Genomic DNA, 16,303 nt, shown 5'->3' on the forward strand with positions numbered 1-16,303 from the left:
TATTGCTAACGGGGTTCTTTCTTATGGGTCTTTTTTTTAGATCTTCCTATTAGGGTTATTAGGGTGCATATAGTCTATGTGATAAGCACAGGTCTTTTTATGTAAAGTCTTATACGCCTTCTTTGTCCGGTATAGGCTGTAGAGATGAGACGTGGTGACCTCTCTACTGGCAAGAGACCACAAATGACGAAACCATTAGCTGCCTATCTCATTTCATGCCGTTTGATCCTAGTTGTGTAGTCATTACAATGGCTAACAGGCAATCCAGACGTATCAAAATGCCTCTGTTCGTCGAGGTAAGTTGTTCAAGTATTTCACCAGTATGATGAGATAGGGCATTTTAAAGGCCGTGTGCCCCCAGACTGTTGAGGGTTAGGAAGTGAGAGCACGAGCACATTTGGTGAGTAGATCCTCTATTATATACTGACTTGCTATTTAGATTGTTGCAGTAAGTATTCCATCTGCTACCATTGCCTATCATCCCCAGTCCCAGCTTCAACTCTCTGCTGTCTTATATTTCATCTCTGCATGTAGAACGGGCCTGTTTGCACACCAGCGATCCTGCATCAGCTCATTCTTCTCATCTCATCACATTGAGCTCATGCCCCTTCATCCCAATTGTACGCTTATCAAAATGACTAACATACAATTTAGATACGTCATCATGCCGCCTATCGAAGTAAGTCGTCCGATAGATCTTAGTATTGGTACTAAATAAACTAGGATCGCGCATGCTTTGAATGCGGCGAGCAGGGCCATTTGAAGGCAGCTTGTCCAAGGATCAAGAATAGAGACATGGACAAGCAAGCCAGATTTGTAAGTTTATTCCCATATTCTTAATAGAAAGTACTAATCTGCTCTTTAGTTCGTCGCTGTGAGTGTGGTTAGCCCTGAGTTTCAACCAGTTTTAACAAATAAAATAGGTCGAGAGAGAACTTTGCGCCACCCTAGACCAGGACATCCTGAGGATGTTGATTCACATACGTCAGAAACAAATGGCCTTCGGGACTCAAATTATAGACGTCGGCGACAAGCTGACAGACCTTGGTGCGGTTGTGCAAGAGCGAGTGAATCCGGCCGAACCGGTTGAAAAGATATGATTTCAAAGTTTCGAACTGAACTCAATGAAATCGTCCATCGCCACCACAGTGCTAAATACATCAAATCGTAAGTTATCTTCTAGCTATAAGCTATCTACATAGTACTAACATAAGTTATGATAGCGAGCAAGATGAATGAATCCTTTCCATTCTCTGGGTTTCGGTAATGTTTCCTTTTGGGGGTGAACTTTGTTTGTTTTTCCCCTCAAGAAAACGGGTTTCCGGGTTCTACACTTTAAAACGTAACGATGACATGAGCATGGCGTTCTGAATCCCTGCGCATTGATGAAAATCTAGACCTGGGCTTGGGGAGCAGTAACGGCACAGTGTGGCATTCGAGAGATCGAATCATAATCATCACGCGAGTCCAAGTATGTTGGGTCTTGGAATTACCAGCGCACTAGCCAGGCTTTCTGGAAATGATACTATCGCCCTCGATGCGGATCATGGATGGAGGAAACGATCTACTTGAAGCAAAGACATCTTATGCGTTATTCAAATCGCAAATATCCTTAATTACTATCGTCCAGATTATCCCACACAGCTCGTAGGTAATCTGTCCAGAAGCAAGAATAGGACTTCTGCAATACAGTATTGAGAGGTAATCTCGGCTCGGAATGACAGCCACGCTGAACACAAATCGGAGACTCAAGGGTTGTGATCGTGCATGATATGAGCATCGCGAGTACGCTGGCTGTCCTCCAATTCATAGTTTAGCATGCACTCGGGATCCACCACGTGGTAGTATAAGGAGCCTTGTGTATTACCAATGCAGGTACCTGCAATGTGTGGGTGTTGATGAGGACCTATCTACCCAGTGGGGTTGGGGATTCCGGAAGTCAGATCGGTAGATCGGAGGAGTCTTTGCTTGGCTGTCCGCTGCCCTAATGCACCTTGCTGCCTATTGGCATCTCGGACTCAATCGGTAGCTGCTGACGGCGACAGCTGGCGATGCAACTCGGGTTTCATCTCGCCATGCGTGGTATTGCTTGTCTCACAGGGCCAATTTAGTATATGCTTAACATAGAGGGTAGAGATAAGGGTTTTCTGCGCATAGCAAAAAGATCACTTATTCTTCGGTTGTCCTCTTTTTTTACCTCAAATACTTATGTTTACGCAGGATTAGCTTGATAGTCAGACGGATTTCGCCGCAATGATGCTAGCAGAATAGCTGATTTCTAGAGGTTTACCGAGGTTACATAGCATGGTTGTATCGGGCCGGGCCTTGACAGTGCGGTGGGATTGGAAAACTCCCAGACGTATGGATCGCACGAGGGTGAGATTGATGGTCGAGAAATGGCCCTGGTAACGCTAACTACTATAGTAGACCGACCGGTTCCCGAGCTAGACATGGATTGAACCCTGAGTATTTGTCGAATCGGGAAAGGCCGGCAGGGTGGCGTTATTTCGCATGATTTAACTGGAAGAAGTGTCCGAATCACACAACTGTCACATTCGTAGAGAGGTTTGAAGCGGAGAGAATCTAGAGAGATCCTTACTTTCGATATTTAAGGGGAGGAATCTATGTTTTCGGTGTACACCCAGAGCCTGTCGAGACAGCTTTTGTTGTGAAAGCATGGCTCTCACAAAAGTCCCACGTCGTTACTTCCCATGCAGATATCGATATTTGATAACTCTCATCGCCTCTTCATTGGCCATCGTTTGTTTATATAATCTCTTCTACTGCTTCAATGGTGATACCGAGATCGATGGGCCTGCTTTGGTTCGTTTTGATCCAAACACGTCTGAGGTGGCCAGGAATGGGAGCTTAGGGGTTTTTCGTATCGACATCCCCCAATATTTCCCCAAGGCTAACAGAAGGCAGTTCGAACGTGTCATCGTAATCGGTACACTTCGCAGTCCTGACGAGCAGGAAGCAATCTCCCGGGGTTCGTTGATGACAGGGTTTCATCTTCATTTTGAATTCACGAAGGCACCGGCGAAAGAACGTGACAATGCCGAGAAATCCTCGAAAGTGAGGATACTTCACTTTAATCGGAATATCTCACTGACGGTGCCAGGGAAGCGAAGCAGACACCGGGGCTTTCCACATACACCTCAAGGCTATTCAAAGGTATGACCTCGCAAGCAGTCATGAAAAATATAGCATATATCTCATTGGTCTTAGAGTGGTGGCAGAAAGCTTTGCAAGTGCACTTATTATGGAGGAAACCGTCGACTGGGATGTCAACCTCAAAATGCAACTAAAGGGGCTCGCATCGGGCATGAGATTGATGCAGGAAAGCAACGCATCCGCGGCACTGCCGTATGGGGATCGTTGGGACCTCCTCTGGCTGGGACATTGTGGAATGAGATGTGCGGCCGCTTCCAGTTTCCTTTTGGCACCGCATGATATAACAGCAGTTCCAAGTCGACATCTGATGTCATACCGCAGGGAGCCCCCTGCAGGCGTCAAGAATCAAATGCGCCTGGCTTGTCAAATTGAAGAGGCCGTGGGTAGTGTAGCGTACGCTGTCACAAACGAAGGGGCACAAAAGCTTCTCACCGCTCTCCTAGAGGTCGCCCCCAAGCAAGAGGAACGGTTCGATGTGGTGGCCAGTCGACTGTGTCAGACCGAAGTCTTGAGCTGCTTCTCTACTTACCCTGCTATCATGGGTAGAAGAAGCGTCGACTGTGAAAAAGGACAGAAGGACTCGAACGCTGTTGATTTGAATGAAGACTGCCCATCTGGAGTTATGTTCAGTACTCTCGATAACTTGGACAGCTTATCAAACAGCACATCAAAAGTGAAGTCTGCTTATCAAGATGCAGTGATCAAAGAAATTGACCCGGCTCAATTCGAGGTGCCGCATACGATGTTCAAATGGCGAGATGACCGAGGAGAACACGAAATAAGTCTATGAGCTTGAGTGAGGGGTCTGATCAGTCGGCCTATTTGGATGGTTTCAACAGGCCATTGTAACGAGGCTCGATTGTCAGGTCCGTATGGTCAAATTCACGAGAAGGTATAAAACAAACGCAGATATCTCACACGCTCAATTTCTTCAGATGGAAAGCCTATCGCTGCAGTGCGACCCAAGCAAATAAATGATCTCATCCAAGGCCGAAGTTGATGCCAAGGAGAACTTACCCATCCGAGTAGTGCAAGGACCGGTGGACTCGGGAGCCGCCTGCGATCGCGGCATCAGCCAAGCTCTGTTGTGTAGGTTATTTCCGAGAAAAGGAGTGAGCAGCACCAGCCGATTTCGGTTCGGTTTTCTAGGCTGCTCAATGCGGGAGGATAAAAACAGCTACTTTGGATGAGCAGTGATGTGCGGATTGGTACTGAGATTGAATCACGTGCTTGGGTTACACTGCCAATCTCTTGAATAATGTCAGTATGGATAATTATCTCTGATAGTAAATAACTTAGTCAAATCCGACATGTTCGACAACTGACCAGAAGGGTGCACTGACCCAGGGTATTTTATAGCGGTATACATATTACACACTAGACGTAATTTATGATTGTTGTGCTGACGACTTAGAAAGATCAGGTGCATTTCTCAGCCCCTCTTCCACTGACTGTCCCTGCTTTGATGCAAGATTGTTGCCACCGGGGACCACTCTCAAAGATTCCCTGGCAAGCAACGCACGGTAAGATCTAGATTTCGTGTGAGCTCGCCCCCGGCTTCCAAAGTGCGACGCGGTCCACGAAACGTAATCATCTGATTTTCGCTACCGATGCCGATGAAGAGGAGAACCTCACGAGGCATGCCGCATTAAAATTTAAGCGCCGGTCTTGGAGGCTTCTTCTTGGACGATGGAACCGGGAAGTCAATAAAACGGATGGTGACAAATGCGCCCCGCAGTATCAATGCTATAATGTGCCAATTATAGGGGCGATGGTCAGGTTACAGTTACACTCCCCTCATTTACACAGTTAGCGCAGTGAGGGTTGGGGGTGCGGTCCGAGTCCAGCTGGCAGCATGCCAGCAAGTAAGCAAGCAGGGAAAAGGTTGGGGAATGGCCAGGGCCCGGGGTAAATACGTAAAACCGGTAGTGCCACGTGAGGGGAGGGGAGGGTTTGGTTAACGGATGGCCACGCAAGCCGCGTGGAATCTGGAGAGACTGGGAACTCCCCACTCAGACTCCCCAGACAACACCAACAACAAGGAGTAGGGAATACGGAGTACGGAGTAAATTAGTGAAAATTGTGCAAACCTGAATGATCTCGTTTAGCCCCAGAAGCTAGGTCTAAACTAGCCTAGAAGAAGAGTCAAAGTCGCTGACAGAATTTGTTGTCAGCGCAATAACTAATACTAAGTTACTCATGGTGCCGACTGCCGACTGCCGAACGAGAGCCCAGACTTAGGTTTAGCTTCTTGGCGGCCACTCCCCCCATCCAAGCATTGGGCGTCAACTTGGCTCGCGCACATCGGAGCTTACATTTTTCTTCCCACTGGCACCACTGGCACCACTGGCACCACTGGCACTACTGGCATCACTGGCGCCATTGGCATCCATTGGCACCACCTGCCATGGCTTCTTGTCTCACACCCCCTGACCTTGGCTGCGCCACGAGTCGGTCATCTCGGTCATCTCGGTCATATCAGTCACATTGGTCATCTTCACTTTTCGTTCGTCGCTAAACTCCCCATGGGGTTTAGTATTGATCCTTTGTGCAGAGTTCTCAGACTTCCAGTAGTTAGACTAGCCTATCTTACCACTCACTCGAGAAATCTCTACTTCTCATTCTCACATCGCTAGTTTCTTCTGTTTTCGCCGCCCCGCTGAACCTGACCACCTCAGCGCCACCATCAGGCAGCCTAAACCAATTTGTAGCCATTCCCGGGGTAGCGTAGAACCCCCCTCCCCGGGATTCATTTCAACCCACGGGGACAAGCCGAACTCTCGATGTGTCAGACCTAACCCGAATTCAGTTTTTTGTGGCTGAATTCTACGCCGGCGACTGGTGCGCTAGCTCACTAACCCGCTCCTTTCAAATGAGATGGGAGCACTCGGTACAGTGCCTGATCCGACAATTGCCCGGCCATTGTCCATGGGCCTTTGCGGCGTTGCGCATGTCATTAGTCACTGATGGATGGAGACTCGAGCCAACCGAATCTGGACTAAAGGGATCTTGAAGATAAAAGCAGGGGAAACTTTTAGAGCGGGGGAGTCACATATAATGTCGCGCTTCGCCCCGTCTTTCCCCCCTCACTTCCCAGCAGTGTCCTGTTTGTTACCAGCAAAATGGTTGTCAGTCAGTCAGTGGTCGGGCGAGCCAATGCCGAGAAGCCTCATGGCTTGGTTGGTATGCTCAAGAATCCTTATGTCTTCATGACCTGTGCCTTTGCTTCGCTTGGCTGTATTATGGTACAGTACTACCCTCACCCTATACCGAGTGGCTTAAACTGATTCTCGATAGTATGGCTACGATCAAGGTGTCATGGCTCCTGTTCTCGTCATGGAGAACTTCAAAGCGCACTTTCCTTCGTTGATGGGCTCTACTATCCAAGGTTGGCTGGTGTCTGCCTTGGAGTTGGGTGCTTGGGCTGGTGCGCTATTCAACGGATATCTCGCGGACGCTATTTCGCGAAAATATAGTATGATGGTGGCTGTTGTTGTCTTCACTCTGGGTTCATCTCTTCAATCCGCAGCACAGAACCCCGCCTACTTTTTCGCTGGCCGCATCATCGGTGGTGTTGGTATTGGTATGCTCAGTCAGGTACGTTCTCGTCACCAAGGATGCCTTGCGAGAAAGGGTAGTGGTCTAACAAGCATGTTCCTTTAGGTCATCCCGCTGTACCAAGCCGAAATCGCACCACCGGAGCTCCGTGGCTCTCTGGTTTCCTTGCAGCAGCTCTCGATCACCATCGGAACTGCCATCTCTTTCTGGCTGGACTATGGTAGGATCTTCTCCAACACACTACTCAGTCATTGCCTAATCGATTGTGATAGGTATGCAATACGTTGGTGGTGTCAAGTGCAACCCCGAAGGTGTGGAAAACCCCTACCTGGCCGACGGAACCTTCGACTACAACGCGGCCCACGGCCACACATGTATGGGCCAGAAGCCTCTTGCCTGGCGATTCCCCTTGGCCTTGCAGATCCTGTTCGCCTGGATTCTCTTCTTCGGAATGTTCTTCTTCCCCTTCTCCCCTCGCTGGCTGATGTCCAAGCACCGCGAGGAGGAAGCAGTTGCTGCACTCTCTAAGATCCGGCGTCTTTCACCCAACGATCCCTTGCTCAAGGCAGAGATCCTTGAAATCAAGGCGGCCGTTCTTTTTGACGAAGAGACCAATGCCGAAGCTGTTCGAGTCGGCGGTAAATGGGCCCCCTGGAAGGCTCTCTTTTCCCCAAATATGCGAAAGCGACTCTGGCTCGGCTGTGGAATGATGGTTTTCCAGCAGTTTACCGGTAGGGTCCCGTCCTCTTGTGCTCAATGTTTAGCTTAGCCCGACTAATAACATCCTCAAGGTATCAACGCAATTTTGTATTATGGTACAGTACCACCCTGATCCCACACCGAATAGACTGAACTAACCCTCCAAAAAAGCTCCGCAAATCTTCGCCAGCTTCGGATTTTCGTCGACTACCCAGACATTACTTGCTACGGGTGTCACTGGTATCATCCAGATCCTTTTCACGCTCCCTGCTGTACTTTTCCTGGACAAGTTCGGCAGAAAGACCTTCCTCATTGTCGGTGCAATTGGCATGTTCTGCTGTCATATTGTCGTTGCTATCGTCGAGGGTATCTATGAGGATTACTGGAATTTGAACGAAGGGCTGTACAAGGCCCAAGGATGGGTCGCCATCGTCTTCATCTGGATCTTCGCCTCACAGTTCGCCTACTCCTGGGGCCCAGTATCATGGGTCCTTGCACAGGAAATCTTTCCCTCGAGTGCTCGCTCTCGTGGTGTGTCTCTTGTCGCATCCACGAACTGGATGTTCAACTTCGTCATTGGCCTAACCACCAAGGATATGCTGGCTTCAATGAAGTACGGAACCTACATCTTCTTCGCCATTTTCAGTGGCCTGGGAGGTCTATTTATCTGGTACTTTGCACCTGAAACCAAAGACAAGACCTTGGAGGAGCTTGATGTCTTCTTTGGGGGCAGCATGGACAGCATCGCCGAGGCGGATAGACTCAGGATGCAGGCTATCTACGACCGCCTGGGACTCACGGGGGTTGAGAAGGTAGAGGACCTGGATAACGAAAAGACTAAGATCCAGGGTGAGATTGTGGAGATGTGATTCTTGGTTGCTGTTAGAGAGGATGGTTGGCAGACCTCACCGAGGGGGGGGGGGGGGGGGGGGGGAAAGGGGGAGGGATGGGGATAATGCTTTTTTTAAATTTCTTACGCATCAATTGACTCGCCTTACGCATGCGTACAGTACGCTGATTTACAAAATATAATACCCTCGATACCCTCGAACTTCTAGTAACTTAGCGCTTCGTATTCATCGATCGTGGTGATAGGGTCTGTCATATCGGCTCATGTGGTGTAGGGTCTGACAACAAGCTAGCCCTAATCCGGGGACTCGAGAACTTCTTCTTTTCTCCCGATGTTTTGCCGCTGAGGATCGTGAGTCACAATCGGGTTGAAAATTGCAGACAAGACCACCTGACTATCAGTAGGCCCGAAGAATCTCTTGCCTTTGAGTCTCAACTGTCAGACGGGCAGCCGGATTGATTTTGATTGTTGGGCTCCGAAGCCGGCTAATGCATTACCCCGCCCACCCCCGTTGGCCGGTGCCGAAGCCCCCCAGCCTCGCGATCCCGCGTTTTCCCCGGATAATCTCGCTGAAAGTCTCAACCTGATCTCGTCGTTTCTGGGTGGTTACTCCTTTTCGAATACGCCGATAATCGCCAATAATCGCCGATAAAAACCAATCCCGACTGTGGATGGCATGTGGAGCCGATACACGACGACCCTCGTCTCGGTCACCGAATCAACCTTGATTTTCCCTCCCTCTCTGCCTTGATACACAGAGTGACGAGTAATCCTGGTCGAATCCTTCGTCTTATGTACTGTACTTTCCTCCGTCATATACCCCGCGTTAGCAGAGATTTGTTCAACAGGGCCCTCCCCAATTCCCAAGACCCCTTTCCTTTGTTCCCCTACAGGACCCGTCTACTTTCTTCGGCGTGAAGACTTCCTCTTTAGGCCTCAGCTCTGCTGCCTTCTCGGCTCCTAGCGCCAGTAGCAGGTTCCCGATAGGTAGCGACGCTAGTGGACTATAATGGTCTAGTTGAATTTTTCATGGTGAACTCAGTTGAAGAGTTTGCGTTCCCTATTCTGTTGGGTAATAGTTCCGATGTGCTCTGCCAACTCGATTAAAGTACGGAATATTCCCCGGAGAGTTTTCGTGGAGTTCCGGCGTGGGAACGTGGGAGTGTGGAATGTGGGTTGATGCTACCCGTGTGGGTGGAGTCTAGACTTCTTCGATCATGTTTCTAGAAAACTTTTTCATTATTTATCCCGGAGCAGAGAATTCCAGGTCGGTCCTCTCTTGTGCTCTGCGCGGGATTTCCGACGTGGTGCTCGGCCATAGACTGTAGTTCGCTTAGCTCGCCATGTTCCTGACCTATCCTGTAATCTGGAGGCACCTGGCAGGTGAAACTTAGCTCTTTCGGACTCGTCCTCTCAAAGACGACGGTTGTTGCCGATTACCTAATTGCCGATGACTTGACGGATTGATGAATTCAGTTTTCTCCAAAGTGTACACGTGATGGCATCTTCTCCCCCGGGGATTGATTCTGTGGACTGTCAAGCCTTGTTTTAGGTTTCTTTCCTTTCGCATGGCATGATGTTTTCTTGAGGGGTTGGCGGCTCGGATTGGCAGTCAACGTTTCCATCAACTTCGCTCATACATAAGTCAGGTTAGCGCTACCTGTAGCTGTCCATTATTCCCTGATAGGCATTTCATACTTCTGTACTACTGCAGTAGACAAGTCTTGCCGTTTTATTATGCTGTACAGGACATAACCTGGAGTTTACTTCAGTTGCCAAGGCAGTCGACTAAGATTCCCGCTTTGGCCATCAGTGACAGGGTGCCATTCCAACGATCAACGCTCAGGGGGCTAAAGAGGCAGTTAGGAATGGGTCTTTGAGTATTCCAGTATCACAGGTACCGTGATGATGCAAACGGCCGCCATGGACTCCAGAAAAATTAATTGATCTTGTGCCTTTATGACATTATTTGACGCAGCCAATAGTAAGCACTACGGCACGCTTGAGCCCTTATCAATCTTATCAATCAGTTCCACCCCCGTGGGGTCTGACCGGTCCGTATCGAAGCATAATGGACGTGCGTTTTAGTATAGAGTTTGAGTGACTTTGCAGATCTCTGATTCTTCAGAACGGTACGGATAATCCAGTTGTGGGGTTGCGCTTTTTTATTTGACTTTGATTAGTTGTTTGTCTCAGGGACAAACGTGAGCCTCCGAATGCCTTCGTGGTATCGAATATAAGCTCTATAATTCAGCGAATTGAGCTAGGCTCCAGTGATCAAACCGATGACGAGTCCGAACATCCGGTTAACCTAGGTGAGGGTACACGCTACTCATAAGACGACTTAGTCGATGGTCTCACATACCTGGACACACCTGCACTGCCCACTTATACTCCCGGCGAGTCCTCCTTGCGCAAACAAATACAACACGGGACACGGGGATTCCCTAGCACCTTCGAGCCGGCTAATTATCCGCCTCATTTGAAGAATACCTGAGCATGAAAAGAGTGCCAGGACCCTGAAGTTCTGTAAGTTTACTCCAACTTAACCGGCTGCGCCAGAGCTGCCCTACAACCCCTCTCCAGCTCCCAGGAAATACCATCCTCGCCATTCTGCACGAATATTACCCAGGCGATGAAGAAGTGAGAATTAACCCTAATCTGGGGTAGATCTTCATTTAGGCAGATTGAGGGATCGACACTGCTTCCGTTTTAGGTTCGGCATATGTTCCGACCCGGCTAAAGATCCTGAAGTGCCGAAGCCAAGGCGACTCCTTCGTTTCACATCCTGGTCTTGACAACCATCGCGGCTAAATCAACTTTCTACAGACAGCTATAAAGGTACGTCGAACGAGTGCTCTGAGAGACTGTGAACTACAAGACTCAGAACTTCTATTTAGTATTCGCTGATCTACCATGGCTCGCCTATCTCAGTTCCTTCTGGCCTGCGCTCTTGCAGTCAAAGCCTTCGCTGCCCCCGCCGCCGAGCCCGTCGAGGAACGGGGCCCCAACTTCTTTTCTGCTCTTGCTGAGCGCTCGACTGGCAGCTCCACTGGCTACTCGAACGGCTATTACTATAGCTTCTGGACCGATGGCGCAAGCGGCGATGTTGAATACAGCAACGGCGCCGGGGGGTCCTACAGCGTGACCTGGTCATCGGCCTCGAACTTCGTCGGTGGAAAGGGCTGGAACCCTGGAAGTGCTAAGTAAGTCATCGATCGCTGAGCAATTGCTTAACTATTTCTCCGTCTCTGGGTTTCTCCTCTGAAACACATGAATTGACCCGTCCTACAGTGACATTACGTACTCCGGCTCCTGGACCAGCACAGGAAATAGCAACAGCTACCTCTCCGTCTACGGCTGGACCACCGGTCCTCTCGTCGAGTACTACATCTTGGAGGACTACGGGGAGTACAACCCCGGCTCAGCTGGCACTTACAAAGGCTCGGTCTACTCCGACGGATCGACATACAATATCTACACGGCGACCCGCACCAACGCCCCCTCCATCCAGGGCACGGCCACTTTCACGCAGTACTGGTCCATTCGCCAGACAAAGCGCGTCGGCGGTACCGTGACGACTGCCAACCATTTCAATGCCTGGGCGAAGCTGGGAATGAATCTGGGCACGCACAACTATCAGATCGTCGCTACTGAAGGCTACTACTCGTCTGGGTCTGCGTCCATTACGGTTGCCTGAGAGCGTGCAGATATCCTGCTGCGATATATGCTGTATCTCTGGCACCGTTTCTGTGATGGCAATGAGTGGATGAGGAAGTTGGCTTGTTCGTACATGAGCAGGGTGGTAGTATAGGAATTTGGATGAGCATTGGATTTTGAATTATTTTTTATTCAATCTCAGCCTCCAGTTTCGTAGCAACAAGTATTTTTTATTTGTTTGAAATTATGCTGTAAGAATCACGAGCTGTGGCCTGTAGAGTAAGGAGATAAAAAGGGCGAACTTGTACTGCCGCGATGGGATCTTCCCGAAGTTCTCTTGCCGGGGAGCTCGACCATCCCTCCTCCAACTTTCCCTTGCGACCACCAGCTTTTCAGAACTTCTTTCTTGCGTCTCACCAATTAGCGATATCTGTTGAATCATAATGCATTTCCTTACTCGCATCCCTGAACCGACTGAACGTGTCATTCACGATAACTACTCCTGCCTTCCGACAAAAAAGGATTCTTCCTGACTCTCTCCGGTGCACTACATTACCTTTTCATTAGGATTGTTACTCCGTCTTCTATATAATCGGTGGATCATTAGCTCTTCGTCTCAAAGCATTTGCTGTGTGAGATCACCTCGGAAATGATAGGCGGCACATACATCCCGTCTCATATCCCGTGGAGATTTGCTCCGAATGTCACACTGGGGCCCCAATCATACTGTTATCATGACCGGGCAATGATTTTTGTTGGTCCTTTCCCAACACTGACAAGGCAGTTCCCAGACTTATGACGAGCTGACGTTCCCCTCAACAGCTCCCGCTATTTAATTACTCCCTCCCCGAACGACCATCTGATAAAAGCCAAGTTTCTTTCCGAGCCTCGATCAGATAACGAAACCGGCGAAGGGAGTTCTTCGACACACATTCTTTGACAATGTCTACTCCAAAGTCCGACCGTGATGCATCTCAGGAGGTCCCCCAACCCGAGTCATCCGCTATGGCCAGTTCCGCTGGAGTGAAGAAAATGGAGGTCCTCCACGAAGGCCTGTCTAGAGGTATCCGTGCTTTGGTCTTCATCGGCCTCTTCCTCGTCGCATACGTATACGGCCTGAATGGCCTCGTACGGAGCACATACCAGGTTCTCTCGCTGTCTGACTCCTTCTACATACCAGATACATGCTAATATTCAAGTGATGGTTCCATAGCCGTATGCTACCGCTTCCTACAAGACCCACAGCCTCCTCGTGACCGTCGATATACTACGGGCTGTTGTTGCTGCAGCAATTCAGGTACACCCTACGCTCTTTGCTCATGCCGTGTCACTAAGACCACCCGGGGTAGCCCACCGCAGCCAAGACCGCAGACGTCACTGGGAGACCCGAATTGATTGTTGTGTCAATCTTCTTCTACACCATTGGTATGAAGGTGCTTTCTAGCGTCGGCTCACAGCCACTAATGCGGTTCCAGGCACTGTGGTCGAGGCTTGTTCCAAAACAGTAGAACAGTTTGCTGCAGGTGCGGTGCTGTATCAGGTAAGATGAGCCTTTTGCTCCCATAGTCTGCTGATACTGACGATTGAACTGGATTAGGTCGGCTACACACTTATCGTACTGCTTGTCGAAATACTTGTGGCGGATCTATCATCCCTGCGAAGCCGTTTGCTGTGCTCCTATATACCTGCGATTCCTTTTATTGTAAGCGTGGCCCGTTAAATTGCATACGATGTGTCGCCTAAGCCAGATAACGCAGATCAATACACGGGTCAGTGGAGATGTTGCTGCAGCTGTTCTGCGTGCGACTAGTTGGCGGTGGGGTGTCGGCATGTTTGGAATTCTCTACCCAGGTAAAGATCAGCTTGACTGGAATACTTGAAAGTTACTGAAACATCATCAGCCTGCACTGTTCCCCTACTGCCTACGCTATTCATCTCTCAATACGTGATGAAGCGGAATGGAGACTACCACGGGGCTCAGAGAACCCATGGTGCCTGGCGCGCGACAAAGGGATTATTCTGGTACATGGATGTGATTGGCATTCTCCTGCTGATTGCATGTCTCTCCCTCATATTAGTTCCCTTCACCATTGCGGGGGGCTTCAGTGGGCGTTGGAAACAGGCCAAAGTGATTACACCTCTGATATTCGGGATACTATGTCTACCGGCCTTCGTTTACTGGGAGCGAAGATGCGCGCATCCATTAGTCCCATTCAAATTACTAAGGGACCGAGCTGTCTGGGGAGCATTGGGTATTGCGGTGATGCTTAATACAGGTATGATGATGGGGTTGACTTTGATCAAGATATCTGCTTACGGTTTATTATAGCCTGGGCTTTGCAGGCAAGTTATCTCTATACTGTGCTCGTTGTTAGCTTCGGTGAGAGCATTAGCAGTGCGACGAGGATACACTCGCTTTACAGGTACATATCCGGACCTCCACAATAACATGTGCTGACCATGACCAGCTTTGCCTCTGTCATCACTGGCTTCTTACTAGGCTTCGTTGTATACGGAGTCAGACGCCTCAAGCCGTTCATCGTTGCAGGTACCCTCTTGTTCATGATTTCGTTCGGCCTATTGATCCACTATCGCGGGGGACATGCTTCATCAAGCCACTCGGGCATCGTAGGGGGACAAGTGCTTCTAGGCATAGGTATGTCTTACCCAGTTGTCCATACCAAGACACCCGTACCTGATATATCGTGCAGCTGGTGGACTCTTCCCATATTCCGCCCAGGCCAGCATCCAGGCTGCTACCAAACATGAGCGTCAGCAAATACTCTCCGCCCACCCCTTCCCTCCTTTTTGTGAACAAAGCTTCTAACACAATCAGACCTCGCGGTCGTAACCGCGCTCTTCATGACCTGCTACAACATCGGCAGCGCCCTCGGTGGCACCATCTCCAGGGCAATCTGAACGTAGGTTCTTCCCACGCAGCTGGAAGCCCGGTTGAACAACGCCACCCTGGCGGCCGAGGTATACGCGGACCCGTTCACGTTCAGCCTGCAGCACCCCATGGCAACGCCCGCCCGGGATGCAGTCGTCGATGCCTACAGGGATGCGCAGAAGCTGCTGTGTATCACCGGCATATGTCTCACCGTGCCGCTGATCGCGTTCGCTCTCTGCACCCGGAACACGAGGCTCACCAACGAGCAGAGCCTGGCCAATGCTGAGGAGGATTCGGAGTAGTGTTGTGTGTTGCAAAGCAGAGATATAATCTCAAAGATCATGTGTGCTCAAGGAATCGTTTGGGGTGAGGCTGTTGGTTGCATTGATCAGGTCATGGCGTCACTCTAGGCTGAGATATAGCCTGGGATGAAATACTAAAAGTCGGCGTTTGCCAGGGTCACGGTATGTAGCCGAGCCGAATTTCAAAACAATGTAGGCGAGTAAAGTCAGTAGCATCTAGAAGGTATAATTGGGGAGAAGCCGCGCAGGGGTGGTAGAGAAAAAAGCAAAAAGTAAGTGCATCATCCGTGAATCGAACACGGGCCTCATCGATGGCAACGATGAATTCTACCACTAGACCAATGATGCTAGTTACTTGAAAGGCACTTTAAATTTTGAAATTAGTAAGATTTTACCACGCTCTATAAGCGCCTTGCTGCAAGAAGCAAACATTTTTGAGGAACCTTATGGGCTAAATAGATATGATTATCTAATAATGTGACAGAAAATGGCTTCTTCTCCCTGGGATTGGTTGACTAAGTCTAGCAGCTTCCGTGACGTAGTCAGTGCACATGGAAAGCTAGGCCAAGTTGATCACAAACCCTTCAACAAAATCAATGGCGAAAAGTGAACAGGATGGGGTATTTGACGACTGAAAAGCATCATCTAGTTATCGAACTTGAAGGACTTGCCGCCAGGCATGTCAATGGGACCGCCACAATAAGATCCACGCTTCTTCTTGTTGTCCTCCTTGGTGAAACCCTTTCCCCGGGTGACAAACAGATCTGCTCGGCCTTTTCGGCGTACACATAGGGGATGAATTCATTCGATTACGACTCTCTAAGACGAGTAATGTTAGTACTATGGTCATGGCTCATGTGTAGAGAGTATCTTACTCCTCCTTAATGATTGTCCTTTCTATCTTCCTGTCCTCCCGGAAAGCGAGTATATTCTCTACCCGTTGCTTGGTTTCCGTAACCATATGTCGCAACTCAATGAGCTCGTTCTCTAATTCGACGAGACCTTGATGCCACTGCATCAATTCCCCAAAGTCGGGGGCCGCGGGGGCATCATGTTCAGGGGCGGCGGCAGGGGCGGCGGCAGCAGCATCCTGCTCCTGCTGTTGCTGCTCCCGCTGAGAGGCGTCCCTGAGGGCATGCACGGGGCCCCGAGGGCCGACCGTAGGGGGGG

At 49.7% G+C, this 16,303-nt stretch overlaps 5 protein-coding genes and 1 non-coding gene across 6 annotated transcripts in view; 4 read left to right on the forward strand and 2 right to left on the reverse strand.

The window, feature by feature from the left end:
- Positions 1 to 278: 278 nt before the first annotated feature.
- BO95DRAFT_463598 (uncharacterized protein) lies at positions 279 to 3,964 on the forward strand (the record flags this gene model as incomplete). The annotated part of the gene is made up of 4 exons (XM_025588997.1): positions 279 to 296; positions 2,926 to 3,075; positions 3,122 to 3,174; positions 3,229 to 3,964. The coding sequence occupies 4 exons, from the start codon at positions 279 to 281 to the stop codon at positions 3,962 to 3,964; spliced, it is 957 nt and encodes a 318-aa protein (XP_025442331.1).
- A 2,325-nt stretch (positions 3,965 to 6,289) lies between these two features.
- Positions 6,290 to 8,300, forward strand: BO95DRAFT_413414 (sugar porter family MFS transporter; the record flags this gene model as incomplete). The annotated part of the gene is made up of 6 exons (XM_025584281.1): positions 6,290 to 6,419; positions 6,472 to 6,771; positions 6,838 to 6,952; positions 7,005 to 7,463; positions 7,524 to 7,547; positions 7,603 to 8,300. Exons 1-6 carry the CDS (start codon positions 6,297 to 6,299, stop codon positions 8,298 to 8,300), a joined length of 1,719 nt encoding a protein of 572 aa, XP_025442332.1. The 5' UTR covers positions 6,290 to 6,296.
- A 2,897-nt stretch (positions 8,301 to 11,197) lies between these two features.
- BO95DRAFT_453109 (glycoside hydrolase family 11 protein) lies at positions 11,198 to 11,981 on the forward strand (the record flags this gene model as incomplete). The annotated part of the gene is made up of 2 exons (XM_025588189.1): positions 11,198 to 11,487; positions 11,576 to 11,981. The coding sequence occupies 2 exons, from the start codon at positions 11,198 to 11,200 to the stop codon at positions 11,979 to 11,981; spliced, it is 696 nt and encodes a 231-aa protein (XP_025442333.1).
- A 902-nt stretch (positions 11,982 to 12,883) lies between these two features.
- On the forward strand, positions 12,884 to 15,133 carry sit1 (putative siderochrome-iron transporter Sit1; the record flags this gene model as incomplete). Its single annotated transcript, XM_025590853.1, has 12 exons — positions 12,884 to 13,087; positions 13,155 to 13,238; positions 13,291 to 13,366; positions 13,417 to 13,481; positions 13,539 to 13,643; positions 13,699 to 13,792; positions 13,843 to 14,217; positions 14,271 to 14,364; positions 14,410 to 14,597; positions 14,653 to 14,712; positions 14,778 to 14,834; positions 14,889 to 15,133. The coding sequence occupies 12 exons, from the start codon at positions 12,884 to 12,886 to the stop codon at positions 15,131 to 15,133; spliced, it is 1,647 nt and encodes a 548-aa protein (XP_025442334.1).
- Positions 15,134 to 15,410: 277 nt separating this feature from the next.
- Positions 15,411 to 15,481, reverse strand: BO95DRAFT_t144. Its single transcript has one exon. It is a non-coding gene; the product is annotated as a tRNA-Gly (tRNA).
- A 523-nt stretch (positions 15,482 to 16,004) lies between these two features.
- The window catches only part of BO95DRAFT_431788 (uncharacterized protein), a gene marked incomplete at both ends in the record, with an annotated part of 703 nt that continues 404 nt past the window's right edge, over positions 16,005 to 16,303 (reverse strand). Inside the window, one exon of the mRNA XM_025585026.1 lies at positions 16,005 to 16,247. Coding sequence (XP_025442335.1) covers positions 16,005 to 16,247 — 243 coding nt within the window. The remainder of the gene's footprint in view (positions 16,248 to 16,303) is intronic.

The sequence above is a fragment of the Aspergillus brunneoviolaceus genome, assembly GCF_003184695.1.
Source record: "Aspergillus brunneoviolaceus CBS 621.78 unplaced genomic scaffold BO95scaffold_33, whole genome shotgun sequence".
NCBI lineage: Eukaryota > Fungi > Ascomycota > Eurotiomycetes > Eurotiales > Aspergillaceae > Aspergillus > Aspergillus brunneoviolaceus.